The 23,025-nt window shown below is 44.3% G+C and overlaps 1 protein-coding gene across 2 annotated transcripts in view; it reads right to left on the minus strand.

Moving 5' to 3' along the window:
• PIP4K2A (phosphatidylinositol-5-phosphate 4-kinase type 2 alpha) overlaps positions 1–10,384 on the minus strand; it is a 175,869-nt gene extending 165,485 nt beyond the window's left edge. Inside the window, exon 1 of one of the 2 annotated variants that reach the window (XM_082449816.1) lies at positions 9,949–10,384. In XM_082449816.1, the coding sequence (XP_082305942.1) occupies positions 9,949–10,092 (144 nt within the window). In that variant the 5' untranslated portion in view covers positions 10,093–10,384. The remainder of the gene's footprint in view (positions 1–9,948) is intronic. The other variant, XM_082449817.1, reaches the window with a different exon arrangement.
• Between the last annotated feature and the right edge of the window lie 12,641 nt (positions 10,385–23,025).

A 23,025-nucleotide genomic window follows, 5' to 3' on the forward strand; every position in this document is an offset into this window, starting at 1 on the left:
GTTCTAGAGAAAGATAATTCATACGGGAAGAGAGAAGTATACAGAGTCAGAACTCAGAAATACGAGTCGGGAGGGAGAGGTGAGGAAAAGAGAAGGATCAGGGTTGGTTCCTGAGTTTGGGGCTTGAGCACCTGGGTAGATGGTGGTCCACTGACTGAGATGAGGGAGAAATTAGTTCAGGGCATGACGGGAGGTGGGGCAGGAAACCAGGAGTCCTGGTGGGGACACATCTGAGGTGCCCGTTAGGTAGTCAAGTGAAATATCAAATAAGAAATTGAAATATGCAGCCCGGCAGGGAGGTCAGAAGGGAAGATGTCCATTTCTTAACTATCAGCATGAAAAGCCACGGGACTAAATAAATAAGGTCATGCAGATGAAATACACTCTGTAGTTCCAGAAGAAGACCCTGGACAGAGTCCTGGGGCACTCTAACATTTAGAGGCTGAAAGGAGGATGAAGAGCTCGATAAGGCACCTAAGGAGTGAAGGAAAACAAGAAAAAAACCAAGAAGGTGGCCTCTGGATCTGAAAACATGAAGGTGAGGCTGACAGGAGCAGCTTCCTGGGAGTGGTGAGGATGGAAATGGCAGGTGGGAGGTGGGGGGGGGGGGGAGGGGAGGGGAGGCGGGGGAGGAGGGGGAGGGGAGGCGGGGGGGGCGGGACAGCAACTACAGACCACGGGACACAGCGGCTTCAGGCGAGGGTTTTCAACTTCTGCTCTAACAAGGAACAGAGAAGCAGAGTGGACGCCAACATGAGAGATGTGACACCAAAGGAGGGTTTCTGCTGTCAGGGCTGTTTATTCTGTTTACGAGATGGGAGGTCCCAGAGCCGGGAACGCCGTCCAATACCAAGTGAGATAACGATGGAAAAAGTCTTTTTTTCCAATTCGGTGGCCACCACCCATGGGTGGCTATCGAGCACTTCAGGGAAATCTGAATCTTAAGATTTAATTTTAATTAAATGAGATTTAAATAGCCATCTGCAACTAGCAGCCAGCAAACTAGACAGTGCGGTGCTCCAGCGCATCTGCAGGCCGATGGATTCGGTGTCCAAAAGCTGGTGGATTGGGTAGCAGGGAGAGTGGAAGGCGATACCTTCTACTTGTTCAACGCCTTCTAAAGCCTTAAAGGCAATCAGCTGGGGGGTGGAGGAGACAGAGGGACAAAACACCAGAGGGAAGTTTAAGGAGGGTGGAAAAGTAAGAAATAGATTCAAAGAGCAGAGAACACACTGAGAGAGAACAGTACAGTTCCAGGGTTGAGTACCACTTGCTTTTTATGGTAAATTTTAAAGTGGCCCTTGTCAGAACTGTTAAGTTTCTCTCTGGCAAACAAAGGCTACTCGGCCTTTGAAAATCTGCCCTCAAACTACCTTTTCAACCATCTCCTAACACTCCCCCTCATTTACCTCTGTGGTTTTCGATCTCCTTGGTGGCAGAACCTTTTTTCCCTTGTACCTGTACAGTATGTATTCTGTGCCCACAATTAAAAAAAAAAAAAAAAGCTGACAACGATGAGAACAAAATCAAGCTGCTCTGGATGAGGCTGAGGCGAGGGATGAATTCCCCCACCAGCTCAGCCCCCTCCCACCAGCCTCAGAGGCACCTCCAGGGAACCCCAGGGTTTGAAACCAAAGATTTACCCCAGGCAGTGCTTCTCAAACTGGAAGGTGCTTCCAAATCACCTGTCTTATTAAAACGCACACTCTGCCCCAGAAGGTCTGCAGAGAGGCCCACACTTCTGCCTTTCCAGCAGGCTCCTGGGTGACGGCTGTTGCCAGGCGTCTGTGGATTACACTTGGAGTGAGCGGCAAGGCCCGAGGCCACGGCCACAGCAGAGCCCTCAGCATCACCCAGTCGGTCGGCTTACTTTTGCCAGTATTGTCCCCTTGGCCACACACACCCTTCCTTGCCTTCTCCAGCTGGGAGATTCTATTCCACCTTCAAGGGCCGCTCAATGTCAGATCCTCTTGAACCTTCCCCAAGAGTCCTGGGAAGAAGTAATCATGACCCAGTCCCCCCACCTCCAACCCCCCAGCACTTTCCCCCTTTCTCACTCTGCTCCAGCCACACAGGCTTCCTTGCAGTTTTCTAATCATGCCAAGTCAGCACCAGCCTCAGGGCCTTTGCATGAGCTATTCCTTCTGCCTAGAATGCCCTTCCCCCAGATATCCTCACGCCCAACCCCTTCATCTCCATCTCTTTACTCAAATGTCTTCTTCATAAGGTTTACACTCGGACCACCCTATGTAACACCCTCCACCCCAGCATTCCTGATACTCCAGCTGCTTATACACATGTTTATGCATATGTCTGTTACCCCTGCAGTTATGAGCAGTTTGAAGGTACGGTCCACAATATATTCATTTTGCATCCCAAGCGTCCTGCACAGTGCCCTTATGTTAAAAAAAAAAAAGGTGAAATATCAAATTAATATCTGACACAACTTGTAACTAATGAATCTGAATTAAATTTTTGACACGTTGAACAACCTGATCAAGGCGTTAAAGATACAAAAAAGAACATTATAACAAAGCAGATAAAGACATCAAAGCAAGGGCACAAAGATAATTCAAAATGATTAATTTATAACTCAAAGATGCACAAGCATGCCAAGTGCAATGGTGATGTTTTGTCTGTGAAGCAGGATAACAGAACAATTAATTTAACATGCACTCTAGTAATTTTCCATGTTTTGTCATTTAACATACTTCAAAAATGATAAAATGAAGGCTAACATTTATTATGAACTTGCCATGTGCCAGCAACTCTTTAGGCATCTTACAAGTACCAACGTATTTAACCCACATAACAAATCTCCATAATAAGCACTATTAATATCTCCTTTCATAAAAGAATTGTGACTAAGGTCACACAGCCAACTAGACAGTGTGGCTTCAGAGCCTGAACTCCTAACCACTGCGGACCAGTGAAAAACTATGCTTACTTTGAATGTCAAGGCTTATCTTTAGGTAGGTTACTGTTTTAAAACTCCCTACAAGACTTCTCATAAAGAAGTTTTATATATGCCCTCTTCCTACGTGCTTTGAATATAAGCAATGCTCTTCTTTCTGTAAAGGAAAAACTGTTTTCTGTTTTTCTCCATATTAATAGCTAATACTTTGTCAAAGCCTTTAAGACTAAGGAAGGAAAGAAAAGATCTCCAAGAAATGAATAACTCCCTGGCCTGGCCCAGGTAGCACAGTTCCACGGTTAAGGGTACGGGATTGAATCCCACCACCTACTAGCACTGTGATCTCAGCAGGTAATTAATTCAACCTCTGCCTGTTCCTACTATTCTTCCGAGCTGCTGGGCTTCCCACCCCACACCCTCCCCAACTTATTCTTGCGAGGGTTCTTAACTGGGTTCCATGAACCCTCAAGCGGTCCGTGGATAGAATTCAGGGAATCTGAGAACTGGGTAGGATGTATCCTATGTGTTTTCATTAATTTATTTGAAAGCATTGTTCTAAGAAGGGATCCACAGCCTTCACTGGACTCCCGTGGGGTCCCTGGCACAAAAAGCGGAAATGTGGTTAAAGCTAGGAGGTATTTTTAACAGTTCAAGAAAGGAAATAAACCTGGTTTGGTTGGTAGAGGTGAGAATGTTAAGATATGGAGTCAAGGGAAATACCTAGGTATTCCTAAATAAAACGGCATCTTTTACCTCCCTTCTAACCTTCTAGAAGAAGCTGCCCCACTTCTACTCATTGGCTCCATAAATCTTTAAGCTCTCACACCTGCACACACACATCCGAATCAACCACTGTCTCAAAAGTACATCCATGAATACCGTGGTCTCTGGCACATCTAATTCTGCTAACCTTCCGGCTGACTTTTCTCTTGTCTCACATTTCTTCCTTCTCCATCCCTCCCTCAAAGCCAAGTGTCCCAGGTGTTCCTATTTCTCCCTCAGAGATTGAAGTTCCCCCATGGCTTCAACCACCGATCCTGCATGGACAACTATCAACTCTCCATCCCAGCCCTAACCTTCTCCTGAGCTCCAATGCCACCTTCCAACACCCTGCAGGTGGGCACAGTCATTAGAATGTCCACTCACCATCACCTGCAACTCAACACGTCTCAAATCAAAAATCTGTGTATCCTTTCTCCACACACAATTCCTTCTCTTAACTTTTCAAACTCAATCACATGGTCACCATTCTTCCAAGGATTCATCACATGCTGTCAGAGGACAAATCCTGAACGTTTTTCCTTATTTTTAACGATATTCCTTCCACTGTGGCTACTCAAAGTACAGGCTGTAGACCAGCAGTGTCTCATCACCTAAGAGTATGACAAAAGCAGAATCTCAGGACTCGCCCCAGACCTGCTGAGTCAGAATCTGCATTTTTAAAATGTCCCCAGGTGATTCAAACATACATTAAATTTTAAGAAACACCTGTCTAGCGCTTATTAATATGCTACCAGCCTAACAGCATCTGAATTTGTTCATTTTGGGTATCAATTACTGAATCCTTATTATGTGCCAATTACAGTGCTAGGTTTTAAATACATTATCTTACTTACCCTCAAAATAACACTGCGAGGTAATCATCATCATCTCCATTTGTAAGAATGAGTAAATTGAGGCTCAAGAGAATAAATCATCTATCTGCTCAAACAGACCATCAAGATGGAGGCAACATTTGAACCCAATCTGTCTGAACACAAACCATTTGGCCAAATTGCACCAATTCCCTTAAATTCCAAAATTTGTATCTCCAAGGGTATGTTGGCAGATTTAATTACTCTGGGTGACTGCATTTTCTAATCAACATAAGGTAGATTTTGTATGTTTATTTACAATTCTTGCTGAAAATCTTTCTAAAGACATAGAAGACAGCGGACAATCCTATCATAGAAAGAGAAATCATGGTCTTGCCGAGGGCATCATTCTGAATATTCAAGTTCATTCTAAGGTAGTCAATAAATGGAGAACAAAATGTATTCTGTTCTCAGGATGTAATCCCAAGTTTTAGGGGGTATGAAAATATTTCCCTAATAATAAACTTCGTGTGTGTGTGTGTGTGTGTGTGTGTGTGTGTGTGTGTGTGTGTTGTGTGCTTGGCATTCTTCTTTTCTCTAAAGTAAAGGGAAGAAAGAAAAATTGTGTGAGACTAGTTCTTGAATGAAGGGTTATTTGGGTTCCATTCACTGGGTTCATCTAATGTCTAGCTCATTACTGTTTTCATTTAATTGCTTCATTACATTCCATTCAGTCACTATTTCATAGTTATTTCATTTTTAAACCCTAGTTTCCTTCTTTTACCTTTTTCAGTGCCCAAATATAAACCCATGAACCTAAAAGACATCACTATTTCTTCAATATTATTCCAATTCCAGGACCTTGTTGAGAATATAACAAAGGCTACGATGCTCAGCTCAGAAAAGCGCGTTATCTGCCAAAACACACAAAACATGGCGCATGGGCACCAAGGCAATCTTAGACGAGTACTAGATAAGTACTAGCTCTAATACTAGGATGGATACCTGCCTGATGTCGCCTGTCCCTTCTCTGGGAACTGTTCTTCCCCAGCTCCAATGGGCAAGAGCTGCCACCTTTTCTCAGCGGCTTGGTCTAGGGAAATGCCACAACTGATGGAAGCCAAACCAGTCAGAATCCTTCCATGGGACTTTTATAACTGAATCGGAGACAGAAAGACCCTTTTGGGGGGTGGAAATTACAAAATGTGAAATTCAGGAAGCATTAGTTCCCTGCCCTGTGGAGGAAACCAGACAGCAATGAGCAAGAATATAGCCAAAACGGACAGAGAAGTCCCAACAACACCCAAGCACCTGGTTCCAATCATTCCCAAAGCCCAGCCCCAGCCCTGCTCTCCTGGTCTGCTTACCAGTTGGTCCTTCCACTGTGACCTCCAAAACCCTCCTAATATTTACAGATTTTGCCTATGCTCACCCACATTTCCACAGCTTGCAACCAAAAAAATGAACACTAATGTTGATTACTTTGAAACACTACGTTTGTTTTAAACAAGTTTTATGCCCTTTAAAGTTTTTCTATGCAAAGGTCTTCCTTTAGATATTTAAATAGACTTTTAAATACTCATTTCTAAAAGGCCCCCATTTCACTCCGCATAAAAATCTTTTAGAATATCTATTTAAAACAAGGCTTGACTCCTAACATTCTACATGCATGCTTCACACACTATTAAAATATAATTGTAAGAAGCTAACTGCCTGATCGTTTTTAGTTTAATTCCAAATGTAACAAGACAAAATTGCCTTAAGTCATCTTTTCCTTTATGTATTCAATTATATTCTCCGCTTAAAATACTTAAAATAAAAATTGTCGGGCTTCCCTGGTGGCGCAGTGGTTGAGAATCTGCCTGCCAATGCAGGGCACACGGGTTCGAGCCCTGGTCTGGGAAGATCCCACATGCTGCGGAGCAACTAGGCCCGTGAGCCACAATTACTGAGCCTGCGCGTCTGGAGCCTGTGCTCTGCAACAGGAGAGGCCGCGATAGTGAGAGGCCCGCGCACCGCGATGAAGAGTGGCCCCCGCTTGCCGCAACTGGAGAGGGTCCTCGCACAGAAACGAAGACCCAACACAGCCATAAATAAATAAATAAAATAAATAAATAATTCCCATTAAAAAAAATATATATATATATAAAAAAATTGTCAGTGATCCATTCACTGATGGGTAGTCTAAGTCAGAAAGCAGTAACATATCGAATTAACCACACAAAGTCAAGCCTATTCTTGTCATTGAGAATTACCACCACAATGGACTTGAAATTTTCCACCTTAACTGCAAGTTTCTGTATTTCAATCAAATAGACTTGGACTTAATAGAATGCAACGCAGTCCGACTACAATCAATCCCACAAACTCTTAGTTCACACGTCTCTTGCAATCACCACAGATTTCCTTGCCCCTAACCATGGCCTTGAAAATTCCCTGAGTGTGGCTGCATTTGCAAGGTTATAATAGTCACGCAACTTTTGTTATATACTATTACTCTTCCTAGTCTGGGGCTCCTAACTTAATGGTAGCAACCTACTCGACTGTAAAAGTAGTCGAATCTTGAAGTTAGAAAAAAAGTTGGAAATCATCCAGTCCAATCACCTTACTTCACAGATACAAATATCGATATAAAAATAGTTAATAGGCCCAAGGTCAACAGCATTGGAGAAAGAATTAGAACATGGATCCAATGAGCATTTTACTATGGTATGTAGATGACTCCCAATCTTGTAAAATGCTTAAATGATCCTCCATGTAGTAGATGACTATGGTTCCCCTTTAGTGCTCCAAATATATGGTTATTTCTAAATGTCCTTAACACAAATGCACATGAATTTTAAAAGCAAGAAATTGCTATGTTCATGACATCTTTTCCCATTAATCCTGATCACATTAGAAATGTAGGGAAGGACTGATTTGAATGATCTCTTCCTGCTCTACTAGGCTTTCTCAAATGTCTCCATTCATATACAATACAACTGACAAATTTATTCTCATATTATACTGTAGACTTTGGTGCATACAAGGTCATATGAAAACATTTATCTAAGACTTTGTTACCTAAAATGAAATCAACCAGAAACACATGGCATCTGGGTGTAGATTTCATCTTTATATACCCCCCGCCCCACCCCCCGTCCTTTCTTTAAAAAAAAAAGAAAGAAAATAAACATTTTTTAAAAAAAGCCTGTGAAACAGACCTTTCTTATGTCAACTCGAGCCCTAAAAATAAAGATATTTGGACAAAAATATGAGGGGCATTTTTAGCAATCTTTTGCACAGAGGCTAGCACAATGTGCCTGATATATATTTGTTGAATGAATAACATGGTTATACTGCATACTATGGAAACCTGACTCCTCTGGATGACTACACTTAGACTTGCTAACTTCTCTTGAAAGCAAAAGAAAATGCACTGTCTACAAATCACATTATTTTTATAAGCTTTAAGTAGTTTCAAAATATTTCCAATTAGCAAGAAACTCTAAAACAAATGTAGCAATTCAAAAGTATAAAGTAGCAACAGAAGTGGGTACAGTAAAACACCGCACAATTACAAGGTTTTCTAAAGTAAACTGGAGTTGGGACTAATTCCCAGACAGCACACCCTTTCAGTGGCATATTATCACCACTACTTTACTAGATTAAATGCTCAGACACACTCTCCTGACCAAAACACCAGAACTTCAAAGGAGATAAAAGCACTCATACATACAGAACTAACAACATTACTTTTTTTAAAAAAGCAACTAACAGCAACATAATAAAAAAAACTTAAATTTAGAACATAACTCTAAACTGTACACTTATTACACAGGAAAAATAACATTTTATTTACTTTAATAAAACGTAGCGGGGTTTTGATGCACTAGTGTCCGCTGTTGCAAAAGCTTGCATTCCTAATTGCTCAAGAAGTTATCAGGAAGTTAAAATGAACTCCAGGCGATCAGGCATTAGGCTGATAGGAATAATCATGTCTCAACCTTCTTAAAAACAGTCACTCCTTGCAAGCACAATCGATCAATCTTGATACAGTTTCACCTTTTCCCCAGCTCAGCCTGGGAAAGAAAAATACAAATACGATGCTTTTGAGCCATTTCAACCAACTTCATTACACCGAGAATGTTCTTTCAAAACCCAACATGGTTTTCTGTCATTTCTATTATGCTGAAAAGGGCCCACAGACATCCATCGAAATCAAAAGTACGGAAGGCAAGCGTACACTTCTCCTCAGACGCTAACCGACTGCAGTGGGTAAGGCCATGGTCAAAATTCACAGGCTCATTTAAACTTTCATGGCTCAGCCAACAGCTCCTATCAGATTTCCTGATCCTAAGGAGATGAAAACTGCAAGAGTTTCTCGCTGGAAGATCAGCAGTAAGCTATATCGGACCCTCAGACCGCAGTCCGCAGAGCCCGCAGCGGCGCATCTCCAGCACCTCGGGCTAGTGGGTTACGCTAACCTTTCCAAGCCGCCTCCTCCAACCTTTGAAACAAACCCCCCAAACGGGTGCAGTCAACTCAAGACAGCCGTCCACCGCGCCCGCCGAGACCCCCTCCCGCTGTCATCCCCAGGCCGCCCTTCCGCAGTCGGCGATTTCGGCCTGGCTCCCCAAGGTGGGGGAGGAGGTCTGGGGAGCACGACTCCCCGCCAGGCAGCTCTTCAGCGGGCACAGCGGCAGGGCGATGCGCGAGAGGGGCAGAGGAAGATGCTAAACACCAGAGCCATATTTACATTGGTTTTATCTTTGCCAAAAAGATTCCTGGCGTCCAAGAATATCGCCTTTAAAGGGAAAAAAGGACCTAAGCACTAAGCCGCTGCCCAAAGCTCCGCGATCTCCAGTATTCTCACCCCTGTGCCCGGTGCGGGGAGGCTTCGTACGCTCCCATCCTCGGACAGGTACACCTGCCGGACGGCGGAGGACCGCCCCCGCAGAAGAAGCAAGCGCCGGGACTCTCGCCCCAACAGTCCCCGCCGGGGTGACAGCCCAGGCGGAGTCGTGCCCCGCACAAACTTCCCAGTTCCCGGGCTGCGGGGACAGATCGGCCAGCGAGCGGACGCACGGACCGGGGGCGACACTGGTACCCGCCGCAGGGCTCCAGTGCAAATGGGACCCCCTCGTCCTGCATCCGGCCCTAGGTCCCTAGGGGGTCCAAGTGGCGCCTGGGCGGCCCCGAGGGGCGGGCGCGCGGCGCGGGGCTGGGGGCACCGAGGCGCCGCGGCGAACGGGCAGCCCCGGAGGGCAAGCAGCCGGAGGGCCCGGGCCCCGCTCGGGCTCCCCGCCCCGCAGCAGCTGCAGGGGGAGGAGGGGGAGGAGGAGGCGGCGGACGAGGACGACGACGAGGAGGAGGAGGACGAGGAGGAGGAGGACGAGGACGAGGAGGAGGACGAGGACGAGGAGGAGGACGAGGACGAGGAGGAGGAAAGGGACCGCGCGCCGCAGCCCGAGCCCTTACCGAGTGGTTTACCCCCCACATCAGGACGCTGAGCAGCGGATCGCTGGCCCGAAAGAGCTTCACTTTCTGCGCTACGAAGTGCTTCTTCTTGGTCTTGGTCTTGCTCGCCAGGACGGAGGACCCCAGGTTGCCGGGGGTCGCCATGGCCGCCGCCTCTGTCCCCTCCACCGCCGCGCTCCCGAGGCCGGGGACCCGCCCTCTCTACACGCCGGCCCGGGGAGGCAGCTGCATCCCCCCCGGCGGCGGCCCCGGCGCGCCGTGCCCCGCTCCGCCTGCCGGCACGCTCGTTCCGCTCCGCCCGCGGTGCCCGCTCTGCCCGGCTGGCGAGGGAGGCTGCGCTCGGCTCGCGTCCCTGCCCGCTTCCCGCGCCCGCCGCGGCTCCGAGCTCAGCCCGCGGCTAGACCGGGCGCGCAGCGAGCGGCTTCCGCGTTGGGCGCCGGCGTCATGACGCAGGGGGCGGGAGGGCAGCAGCTGCGGCGCCGCCGGGCGGGGCGCGGAGCGCGAGGCGCGGCCGCGGGACCGTTAAGCTGCGCCCTCGCGCTCCGGCTCCGCGGCGGCCCGGCCGAGGAGGCCGCGGGGTGGGCGTGCGGCGCGGGGAGCGTGAGGACTCCCGCAAGGTATCCCTTCTGCAGCTCAGGAGAAAAGAGGGAAGGATGGGGAGAGCAGGGAGATCGGAGGAGAGGAGCCCCCAGAGACGGTGGTCAGGCGAAGGAAGGAGGCTCGGGGCACCGCCGCTTACCGGTGCCAAGAATCAGGAGAGCTAGTGAGACTTGAAACGCTGCGTGGAGACCAGGGCTTCCCTAGCACCGAGGGAAAGGACCTGGGCACATGGTTGGCCGCCTCCCAAAGTAGCCCTGCAATGAACTTATTAATCCTTCTGTGCCTTTAACCATCGGGCCTTTTGGACTCTGAACTTGGGCCTTCCACGTGCATGCAGAAGGGAGACTCCCACCTAAGCCGCTGGGCTGTCATTCCCACCACCACTAACGCCCTCCCTAGATGGGACCCTGATTCCTCATCTAGAGCCCTTGGTTTGGCCAGGAGAATCATGCCCCAAGTTGCACCTTCTATGTCATATCCTCCGCGACGTTTCCATATCCGTTTAATTCATTTCACTCACCTTCCGCGGAAACCTTTTCACTGTCTTCATCCACGTACACCTAAATGTAGCCCTTCTTAATGCTGGGAATACCTGACCCACCTCAGGAAGCTGCCATTCCAAGTATGTCTAACAACCTGCTGTCCCTATGTCTTCCCCAGTAATCATAACCCTGTTCTAGGCACTTACCCTACTCAGCCCACTGGGCAAGTCATTATATGTCTATTGTCATTAATACTCTCCCTCAAGTATAGTGGTCTCCTACTGTGTACCAGTTAACCTGCTTGGTTCTCCCAGGGAAAGAAAGCATGACAGATCCTGATCCCTTCAGGAGCCTGATGAGTCTCACGGGGTGGGAAGTGACAGGTCACGTGGTCACCTTCATTTGCTTCTTTTTTCTTTGACTGTTTTTTAAACATAAGGGTTGCCCCCAACATCCTCTTATTCTTTCTCTCTTGCTTCATACTATTGTCCAAAATGTTATCTGCTCCCCCAGCCTCAACCATCACCACTCTTAGTGGTTAAAAAAAAAGAACAACCTGAATTTGCAGTGAGAAGAGGTGGGGTTGCCCAGTTCTCCCACCTACTTGAGCAGATAACCTCTCTGAGCCTCAGGTTCTTTGTGTTAATAATAGAATAATCAGGGACTTCTCTGGTGGCGCAGTGGTTAAGAATCCGCCTGCCAATGCAGAGGACGCGTGTTCAAGCCCTGGTCCGGGAAGATCCCACATGCTTCGGAGAAACTAAGCCCTTGCGCCACGACTACTGAGCCTGCGCTCTAGGGCCCGCGCACCACAACTACTGAAGCTCGCAGGCCTAGAGCCCGTGCTCGGCAACAAAGAGAAGCCACTGCGATAAGAAGCCCACAGCACCTCAACGAAGAGCCGCCCCCGCTCGCCGGCAACTAGAGAAAGCCCACACGCAGCAACGAAGACCCAATGCAGCCAAAAATAAATAAATGTATAAAATAATAGAATAATCAGACACAAAGGTCACTTTAGGGGCTACTCTGGGCCTGGTAATTATCATCCTGCCCTACCTACTTTATAGGATGTTCGTTAGAATCAAAATCAACAGTAGACAATGGCTCTGAAAAGCACTCTATGACTCATACAGCACTGTATACATACAAGATGAAATGGAGAGTACTTGTAGATAACCCACAAACTCTCCCCTGACCTCAGAGAAGTGCCTGGTTGAACATCTCTACATCAATTGCCCACAGACAGCTTAAAAAATTGTCTAAAACCAAGTTCAACATTGTCCTCCATCTCACATGTTGGTTCATTTTTCTATTATATTGAAAATGGCATTCAGGTCACTGCATTACTCCAACCACAAGTTCGTTCATTTAACAAATTTTCATTGACCCAGGCTTCAAAGCTTAGGATCATCACTGATTATTGCCTCTCATCACCGCTCCACATAAACCCTGTTACCAGGTCCTGTCCATGAAAAAAATTGTGCTCCAATATCATCTCTTCCCTGGTGCTCTCACTGGTCCCCCTAGTTGAAATTAATCCATCCACCTCAGTGCTTCCATAGCACTTTATTCTATGACGGCTCTATTGGGTTTAACTGTATATTAATAATGGAAGACGACAGGCTAGCTGTGAAGGCTTAAAAGCTGCATTTAGTGATGACAAAGTGTTGAATGAACCTACAGGAAGGGAAGATGGGTGTGTGTGGGCATTGTCAGGTGAGGTTTCACTTAGGAGGGCGCAAGGTCTGGAGGGCACACAGTGTCATCCCTGTTAGGGGCAGACAGAGGCGCAGGCATGGAGATGAAAATCCACGTGGTATTTTCAGATAGTAATGAGGAGACTTGTAGCTTTGAAAGGACAGAAATATTTTTCCAACCTTATTAAGATATAAGTGACATATAGCATGGGGTAAGTTTAAGGTGAACAACTCGATGATGTATATATGTATACATATACATACATATATATATGTGTGTGTGTATATATATATATATATATATAATTTCCACCGTAAGTTTAGTTAACACATACATCACACATAATTACCATGTGTGTGTGGGTGTGTAAGTGTGCAGTGAGAACATTTAAGATTTACTCTCTTAGAAACTTTCGAGTTTGTAATAGAATAATGTTAAGGGACAGAATTTTGGGTGATTTAACTTACTTTGAATGGCATTTACGATAATGCCATTCAGGACTAGGTCATGAGATGATTTTTGCCAATGACCTTTCACACTACCTTTGTACTCTGCAGAGGATGTATGTGGTGTAGGAGTTCTAGAGTTGCAGAAATGACCTCAGAAAGTACCTAACCCAGTTCTCAAATTATCTACATTAGACAATGGAGATCTAGAGAAGTTTAAGTGATTTCCTGACTTGTTGGGAGACAAACTCTTTGAAGGCAGGGTCTGTGTTATACTCACTCTGTATGCTTCCAATGAACCTAATATACTCCCTTTCCCATAGCACCTATGGCAAACTTTTGATGAATAAATGAAAAGGAAATTTTCATCTCTCACATCAAAGTTACAAGATTCTACACCCAGGAACTGTGTGTGGAGGGGTCCATTTAGAAATACTTTATTGGGAAATTAGGTTAAGTTAGACATAATATTTAAACTTGAGGGTTAGATACATTTGGATTTAACAACCTAGCAATTTGATCACTGTTTTCCTTTGGAGTTTGTGTGGTAACAAAACAATACACATGTCTTTGGTTCAGCATCTAATTCAGGCTGCTTATATATCAAGGGTGGAAGCACGCCAACCATCAACAATCGACAATGGTCTTGATGAGGGGCGTGGCTAGAGAAAGGAGAGGAAGGAAGTTCCATCTTAGGATGGGCATGTGGTCATGTCAGTCAAGGAGAAGGCCATTCCCACCTCCTTGCATTTGGCCTGTTGGGCTGTTCATCCAGCTTCCAAGGCCATCACAGCTGCCAGAAATGCTCCAGCAGCCAAGTTCACCAAGAAGAAGGAAAGAAATGTTGGGGAAGATTGAAAGTCTCCCAATACTGACTTGCTTCTGCTTGTTGTTACTTTTTAAAAAGAACTTTCTTTTACTGTAATCAAGTTTATTTACTGTCCTAGAAGAGTATGGTGAAAGTGTTACGTTAACTAAGGTATGCAATACCAGAAATGGAGGTTGAAATAGGGTGGATGCTCTGACTTTTTACTTTATTACCCTTTTCATCAAAAAAATACTTCCTCAATTGAATAATTCCAATTAGAATTCTTCCTTGAGAAAATAAATTCAGTAACTTCCTTAGTGCTATTCGGAAGCTGTTATGCTTCCATTGCTCTGTGAAGAGATCAGAGCAAAACGTGGGACGAGGCCATCTTCTGTAGTGTCATCCAGAGCCTTGCCATTAAAAATGGTATTATTTTAGAAGACCATTATTAAAGTGCATACACAGTCAAACTCAGCCAGAATGCCAGCCAAATCAATGGGACCCAAGAATTCAATTGTGACATATGAGTTACTTTTGTGGGGGGAAGGTGTTGACACGATGCAACACAGCTTGCCATCTGGGAGTTCTGAGGGTCTAGCCGTGCTGTCCAAATGCCTCCTGAGCTGGCTGTGGTTTGGCACCAGCTGGCAGGGGTTGTCCACCCATTTGAAAATGATGCTGATTCTTCTGGCTTCTGCAGCTGGCTGGCACTTCCAGGACAGTGGCAGCAATTCCAGAAATCTTCCCCTTGGTTGGCAGCTATTTTGTTGGCCTGACTTGGGCAGATTGGACAGGGAAAAGACAGGATATAAAAAAGCCAACACTAGGGTGACCACTTCCCAGCCTGCTTTGCCTTCCCCTCCACTCCCCAAGCAGACGAAGAGGACTTTAGTCGCTCCCTTGGGAGACAGGAAGCTGAGTGGAGGACAGGAGTCAATCTCCAATATCATCATATCTTTATTATGTATACCTTCATAACAGAAATAGAAATTTCCAACATTGACAGAGCAATGAAATGTATTACAGTAGATCCCTATGGCAGACTATAATGCAACCAATAAAAATGGTAATTTCACATAAAATGTAATGACATTAATCATGATATTAAAATAAGTGAAAAAATAGGATACAAAATTGCATATTGTATATTAAGATTAGAAAACGTATTTGTGTATGTATACATGTAAAACACTAAAAGAAAATACATCGCACTGTTGTAAAAATTCATGTCTTTTATAATAATTTTAAAATTATTGTCTAAATTCATGTCTTTTATAAAAAGATGCAACCATCTTCCCTCATTAAATAAATAACACAGTAATGGCATTTAACATAGTAGCTCAATTTCTATAAGAGAACAGCTTTTTAAGTTACTTCTTGCTATTTATCATAGTTATTGTTAAAATAAGTCTTAGTGGAACAGGCCATTTTTCTACATGTAGAGGGGAGGGAAGCTTCCCTGAGTTCACAAAAAGTCCTTAAGAGAAAGGAAGGCTACAAATACGAGGAAAATAGAATAGTGTTGTTTTTATCTATTAGACATCATATCCCCAATGCATAGGGCCTATGAATTTTTATTTTTTATTTTTTAGAAAAGTTTGAAATCAGGAAAAAAAATACAGACTCCAAAAGAAAACTGCAAACTTAATATTCTAATAAACATTTTATTAACTGTGCACAACACATAACAATACTAACAAGTTTTTTAGATTTTATATAAATAATATCATGACAGAAGCTGTGTGTGAGTTAGGTTTTGTGTTACAAGTATACATAATGATTGCCTAAAAATATAACAGCCAATCAAAAATTAAATGTCAGTCATAGCCAAAAATTCTAAGAGTAAGAATGCGGGGCACTTAGTTCTGGGAAGAAGGGAGGTTCCATTCTTTGTTGATCAACAATGTCCATACAAATTGGTGTGACCATCAGAAGTCAAGGTTGAATGAAAAGACCAGAAGGATCAGAAGATTTTAGCCTGAGATTTTGGTCCCGGCTAAGGGAAAAGTCCACGGTGTCCAGATGCAGACAACACGGGAACCCTAGCTGTCGGGAGGCTGCTGAGACCCTACTAGGAAGATAGGAAACCCTGCAGGGTGCCTGTGAATTTGCCCCAATCCCTTATGGCTGTGGCACGAGTTAAGTCTGACTGTTGTTAAGGCGGTTGGTATTTTCCTCATTTATTTTTTCATTGACGCTTAAGAAAAACTGTGTTCATGCAACTGCTATTTATTGATTGCACCTACTATGTGCCAGGTACCATTGTAGGTACTGCGTATGACCCCCTCCCTCATAGAGTTTACAGATCGAGAGGATAGAGTAGAAGCAAGTAAACAGACAATCCTATAATTACGGATGGTGATGAGGGTTCTGAAGGTAATAAACCCGGCACCTTGATAGAAAATAGACAGAGTGCCAGGGAAATCCTCTCCAAGGAAAAGATACATAAGCCTGAAAGATGAGGAACAGTCAGCCATGTAAAGAGTGGGGTGAAGAGCAGCCTGGACAGAGGGGGCCATTAGGCATGAGAACTCCCGTTCTAGAACCCCCAGGAGGCCTAGGTTGGCAAGGCAGGCAGGGCTCAGCACGTAGACCCTGGCAAGAATTTGAATTTTACTCTCAGTGCAACGGGAGCCCTTGGGAAGCTGAGGATTTGTTTATAAAAAGATCCCTGTGGCCCCAATAGATTGAAGGAACATAAATGTCAAAATGGAGAGGCAAACAAGGTAAATATTACAGGAATCCAGGTAAGAGATGATGGGGAATTGGACTAACATCTTGACAGTAAAGACAAGGGAAAAGTGGGCAAATTCATCTAGGAGGGGCAGTCGTGTTTTAACGTGGATGGGTGTGGAGAAAGTGCTGACTTGGCCTCAGCTTAAAGGGGCACATAGTGGGAGATCTCAGCCACTGCCTCGTTTGCCCTTTTTAACATTCCTGCAACCAAGGGGCACCCTGGTTTAAGTGCCTGCTCTTCACAAAAAGGCACCTAAAGAGAAATCTCCCCTAAAGTCTGCTTTCACGAAAGTATTTTTAATTCTCACATCTAGTATCTGCTATACTGATGCTACACTAAAGAAAACCTAGAGAGAGAGTTGATGTGTATATTTGAAACACATCCAAAGAAATGTAACCTGAAATCAGCATAAAGAAAGTGATCACAGCCATCTTCATGCTGCTGTGTCCAATAGTCAGAGATGGGATGGTTCCCATAGTCTTTGCTGCGCTTGAGAACCAAATGGAAGATAGAAAACAACAGCCTTGAGAGTTAACAAAGGACAAAAGCCTTCCTATCCTGGTAGCAGCCAGGGTCTGAGCTGGTTAACCCCGGGCAGGTCTAGTCCTTCAACCCAGGGAGGGGAAGAACTGAAGTGGGAAAGAGGAACAAGGGGCTCCTGAGAGATTCCCAGTCCTACCCAGGCTGTTTCCACTTCCTCCTCGCTGCTCTCAGTTCCTGAACTTAGCTGTTCCTGCTTCCTGCGTAAGCAGAAGCAGCTCTCAGTCAGGAGGTGTGCTGTAAAGGCATCCCTTAGACACATCAATGTTCTCACACCACTTCTCCCAAACCTGGGGAGCCTCCATTTTCGCACCCCAATTGTACCCCTGAAAGTTATATAGAAGTATGCAAAACCATTGAACCTTCCCTGTTACCTGTACAAAGATTTCAGAATTCTATACCTGAGTTTTCTCACTGTTTTGGGTTTGGGTGTCTAGCCTGTAAAGTGCTGGTTAATTTCAGTCATCATTATCTGGTGTCCATTCTGTCACCCCAGACATGCCTTAGTCATGTTTCCTAAATTTTAAAGAGGTGGGGATGGACTTCCTGGGTTGCTTAGACTCAGAAGAGTACCTTTTAATTCGCCTAAATATTTTTGTGCCAGCTAATATTTAAACGTACTAAAAGGAGGCTACAGATGAAATCATTATTACATAAAATTCTAGGCCTGAGTTTTAAAGATCGGAGATTGCTGATCATTCATTATATTCATGGCCTTTATTCGTGCTTTCATCTTAAATATGACTTGGCTCTTCCTTAGAGAGTTGGCAGAAAACTAACTTTCAACAAAGAATGCTGCTTTCCCTTTATTAATTTAGGCTTTTTATGTTTTAGCTTTCATATTCAAATTTTAAGTAGATCATAACAGTAATATTTTAAAACCTGATAAAATAGAACTCAGGGACAAATCTGAAGTCAGAAATAGGTTTATGATAATTTTTTTCCTCATTCATCACATATGTGTTGAGGTCCTAGAAGATTCTGGGCACAAACATGACTAAGATGCATCCTCGCTTTGAGGAGCGCATAGTTTAGTGGAGAAGATAAACCCATGAGCCAATTGTTTCCAATGCTATATACATGCTATAGTGAGACTATAGGGGTACATGGAGGAAGACCACTGGATCAGGTAGAGGAAGGAGGGAACTGAGTGGTCAGAGCCAGAGAGGGTGGTCCTGAAATGATGGTGCTTGAGTAAAAGAGAGAAAAAATGCAGCATAATCATTGCATCTTTTTTATTTCATTGTTGTATTTACATAAAAAGTAGTTAAGTGCATTCCTGTAAAAAGTTCAAGCTGTATAGAAGGTCATGAACTAAAAAGAGAAAGTCTCCCTCCCACTCCTCCACCACATCCCCCTCTCCTTTCTCCTTCTCCCTCCCTCTCCTACTCCCTTCCCCCTCCCACTTCCCTCTGCTCCCATTTGTATATAGTAATGTGCCCTTATGCTGGGGGATGTGTTCCAAGATCCTCAGTGGATGCCCGAAACGGTGGAGAGTACTGAGCCCTGTACATACTATGATTTTTCCTACACATACATACCTATGATAAAGTTTAATTTATAAATTAGGCACAGTAAGGGATTAACAACAATAACTAATAATAAAATAGAAATTTCAGTTGCAAAATAAATGAGTCACAGATATGAAATGTACAGTGTAGGGAATATAGTCAGTAACTATGTAATATCTTTGTACAGTGACAGATCAAATCTAGACTTATTGTGGTGATTATTTTGAAATGTATAGAAATATCGAATCACTATGTTGTGTACAGGAACTAACATAATTTTGTAAGTCAATTATACTTCAAAAACAAACAGACAGGGACTTCCCTGGTGGCACAGTGGTTAAGAATCCACCTGCCAATGCAGGGGACACGGGTTTGAGCCCTGGTGCAGGAAGATCCCACATGCCGCAGAGCAGCTAAGCCTGTGCGCCACAACTACTGAGTCTGCATGCCACAACTACTGAACCCACGTGCCACAACTACTGAAGCCCACGTGCCTAGAGCTCGTGCTCCACAACAAGAGAAGCCACCGCGATGAGAAGCCTGCTCACCGCAATGAAGAGTAGCCCCCACTCACCACAACTAGAGAAAGCCCGCGTGCAGCAACGAAGACCCAACACAGCCCAAAGTAAATAAATAAAATAAATAAAAATTTAAAAACCCAAACAAACTCATAGAAAAAACAGATCAGATTTGTGGTTACCAGAGTTGGGGGGGTGGGGGGTGTAGGGGGTCGGGGGAGGGAGAATTGGATGAAAGTGGTCAAAAGGTACAAACTTCCAGTTGTAAGATAAATATGTACTGGAGATGTAATGTAACATGATAAATACAATTAACACTGCTGCATGTTATATACGAACATTAAGAGAGGAAATCCTAAGAGTTCTCATCACAAGGAAAAAAATTGTTTTCTATTTCTTTAATGTTGTGTCTCTATGAGATGACGGATGCTCACTAAACTTACTGTGACAATCATTCATGGTGAGTATGTCACATTACTGATATTACGCTGTACATCTTAGACTTACACAATGCTGTATGACAATTATATCTCAACAAAACTGGGGGGAAAAGCATTTGAAGAGAGAAAATATTTGCAAATGGCACATCTGATTAAAGACTGTTATCCAAAATACGTAAAGAACTCTTACAACTCAACAATAAGAAAATAGACACCCAGTTTAAAAATGGGCCAAAGACCTTAACAGACACCTCACCAAAGAAGATATACAGATGGCAATTAAGCATATAAAAAGATGCTTCATAGCATATGTCATCAGGGAAATACAAATTAAAACAACAGTAAAATACCACTGCACGCCTATTAGAATGGCCAGAATCAGGAACACTGACAGACCCAAATGCTGGCGAGGATGTGGAGCAACAGGAGCTCAAAATAAATGAATAGGTAAATAAATACATTTTAAAAAAATAGAACAATTACAACCATATACTGTAAAAAAAGTTATGTGACGGTGGTCTCTCTCTCGAGAAATATTAGTGTACAAATTTAATGCCTTTTCCACCTTAACTAAGCCCTTATCACCCACTGTGTCCTTAACTTTGCAGTTTGAGGTGCAACAGCAAAACTAGCATGAGTTTCTTTTTTCTTCTTCACAATTTCACAGATAGACTTGTGCTTACCGTAGACTGTAGCAACCTCAGCATATGATATTTTTCTTTCCTTATTAAGTTGAGAACTTTCACCCTCTCACAGGAAGCATTTTGCAGCTTCTCTTTGGCATAATCCGAATTGCCAGCATCCTCTTTTGCTCTTTGGGCCATGAGTAAGTGAAATAGGGGTCACTTGAACACAAGCACTGCCATATGCAACAGTCATTCTGATAACCAGGATGGCTACCAAGTGATTAGCTGGCCGGATATGCTGAACAAAGGGATGATTCAAGGCCTGGGCTGGACCGAGTGGGAGGGCACAAGATTTCATCATGATACTCAGAATGGTGCACAATTTAAAACATATGAATTATTTCTGGAATTTTCCATTTAATATTTTTGGACCCAGGTTGACCATGAGTAACTAAAATGGCAAGAAGCAAAACTGAGGATAAAAGTGGGGAAGACTACTGCAAAGGGGAATATACCTTACATATTGTTTTATGACTTGCTTCCTTTCTTCTTACTATGCCTTGGAGATCTTTCCACAGGTTAGTAACAGGGACTGATCTCATTATCACAAATCTCATGTATACAGAATTGTCTTTTTTCTTAATCCATTGTGTACTTCATTTAGCTTTTAGCTCAGTTCTTAGCTGAACAGCAGAGAACTTGGTCGAGTCCCTTCTGGATAAACTCGGACAACTCTGAGTTATTCTCCGTCTCCAGTATGTAAATCCTCAGTGAAAGTCAATTCCCCTCTTCCTAGGAGTGACCTGGGATGGGGACAGGGGGCTTACGCGCTGTGGCCTGGGGATGGAGACCACTGATGCATCGTGGGCATCCCCTTCTCCTGGGGTCCACCGAGATGAGCCCCCTCACAGCACAGTCTCTTCTACTTAGGTCCCTGTGGTCAGGAAACTTCCCGGCCCAACTCCAGTTCCTTTCACACCTACCCTTCCCCCCTCAGCCACCCAGGCTCCCTAAGAGAATCCCCGGGGCTCTGGGCTACCGGCCCTTCCACCTGGAGCCTCAATCAGTCAGCACTGCTCCATGCCCTGGTCCTTCCCTGGCTGTTCTCTGTGAGGCTCTCAGCCTCCTGGGACACACCCAGTCATCAAGGCCTGGATCTTCTCTGATCTGGGACTCCTACCCCTTACCAGGGACGGATTCTGCTTCTCTTCTACTCTGAGAAAATCTCCAGGCTACGCCAGAAGTTTTTTTACCCATCTCTCTCTAAAAGGCATATGTTCATCCCCAACTATCATTTAAGGATAACCTTTATGCTCAAATCCTTTGGGTACTTGGCTTTTGGTTACACGAAGAACTCATATTTCTTATTTTTTAAAGTTCAGCTCTTGCAAGAAAATGCCCTGGCTTTCAAGATGATTACCTTCTCTGAGTTTCAAGGACCTATTCTGGAAGGAAAAGTCAAGGAATTTCGCTTTATACTTTCTGCTCGTTGGCCTTTCTCTGTGGAAATAAGTGCCAGCATTGTCTCTTCCCAGATACAGATCAGAGATATAGTGGTACCTACTGTAGATGGTTGTTGCGAGGATTAATGTAATGAATAAAGCACTTTTCACAGAGCCTGGCACAGAGTAAGTGGTCAATAAATGGTATCACTTTTATTCATTCATTTAACAAATATTTATTGAGTATCTACTATGTGACAGATCCTGTTTTAAGCATTGGAATAGAGAATAACACAGAGTAAAAGACCTGTCCTCATAGAGCATTCAGGGTAGAAAAATATAGAATATGTATATGGGGAAAATAACTAAGGAGAAACAAAGCAAGGGAGGAAGAAAGGAGAGTGCTTGCAATTTTAGATAGCACTGCCAGGGAAAACCTCCCTGAGGAGACATTTGAATCATGACCTTGAAAGAGAGAGGGAGCCAGCCAGGCAGGTACTTGCAGGAAGAGTATTTCAGGCAGAACATCTACAAGTGCAAAGGCTCCAATGCAGAAAGGTTAAAAGGAATTACTGAGAATGAAAAGCTATGGGTTTATGACACAAAATATTATCCTACTACATGAGTATCTATAGAAGAACATGACTTTTTAAATACTTCATAGTTCCATGGTACAGTAAGTCTTGGCACACTGTTTCCTGAGGGCCAGATCCAGCTGCCACCTGGTTGTTTGTTTGTTTTTTTATTTGGCTTCGCCGGGTCTTAGTTGCGGCGTGTGGGATATTTTAGTTTCGGCATGCAAAATCTTTTAGTTGCAGCATGCAGGCTCTTAGTTGTGGCATGCGGGATCTAGTTCCCTGACCAGGGATCAAACCTGGGCCCTCTGCATTGGGAGCATGGAGTCTTAACTGCTGGACCAGGAGGGAAGTCCTGCCACCTGGTTTCATGAATAAAGTTTTATGGGAACACTGCCACTCTTAACATTTACATCTTGTCTGTGGCTGCTTCTCGCCATAGCAGCAGAGGTGAACACAGACTGTATGAGCTGCAAAGCCTAAAATAAAATGATTACTCCCTGGCTCTTTACTGAAAAAGTTTGCTGACTCCTGGTACATAGGTACTGTCACTTATTTAATGTGTCACCTAATTATGGTCATGAATGCTCAACAAATTATGTTAATACTCTTTTGGTTGCAAGATTTGCAAACACTTTAAACCAGTTTTAGCAA

The sequence above is a fragment of the Balaenoptera physalus genome, assembly GCF_965194825.1.
Source record: "Balaenoptera physalus genome assembly, chromosome: 2".
Classification (NCBI taxonomy): domain Eukaryota; kingdom Metazoa; phylum Chordata; class Mammalia; order Artiodactyla; family Balaenopteridae; genus Balaenoptera; species Balaenoptera physalus.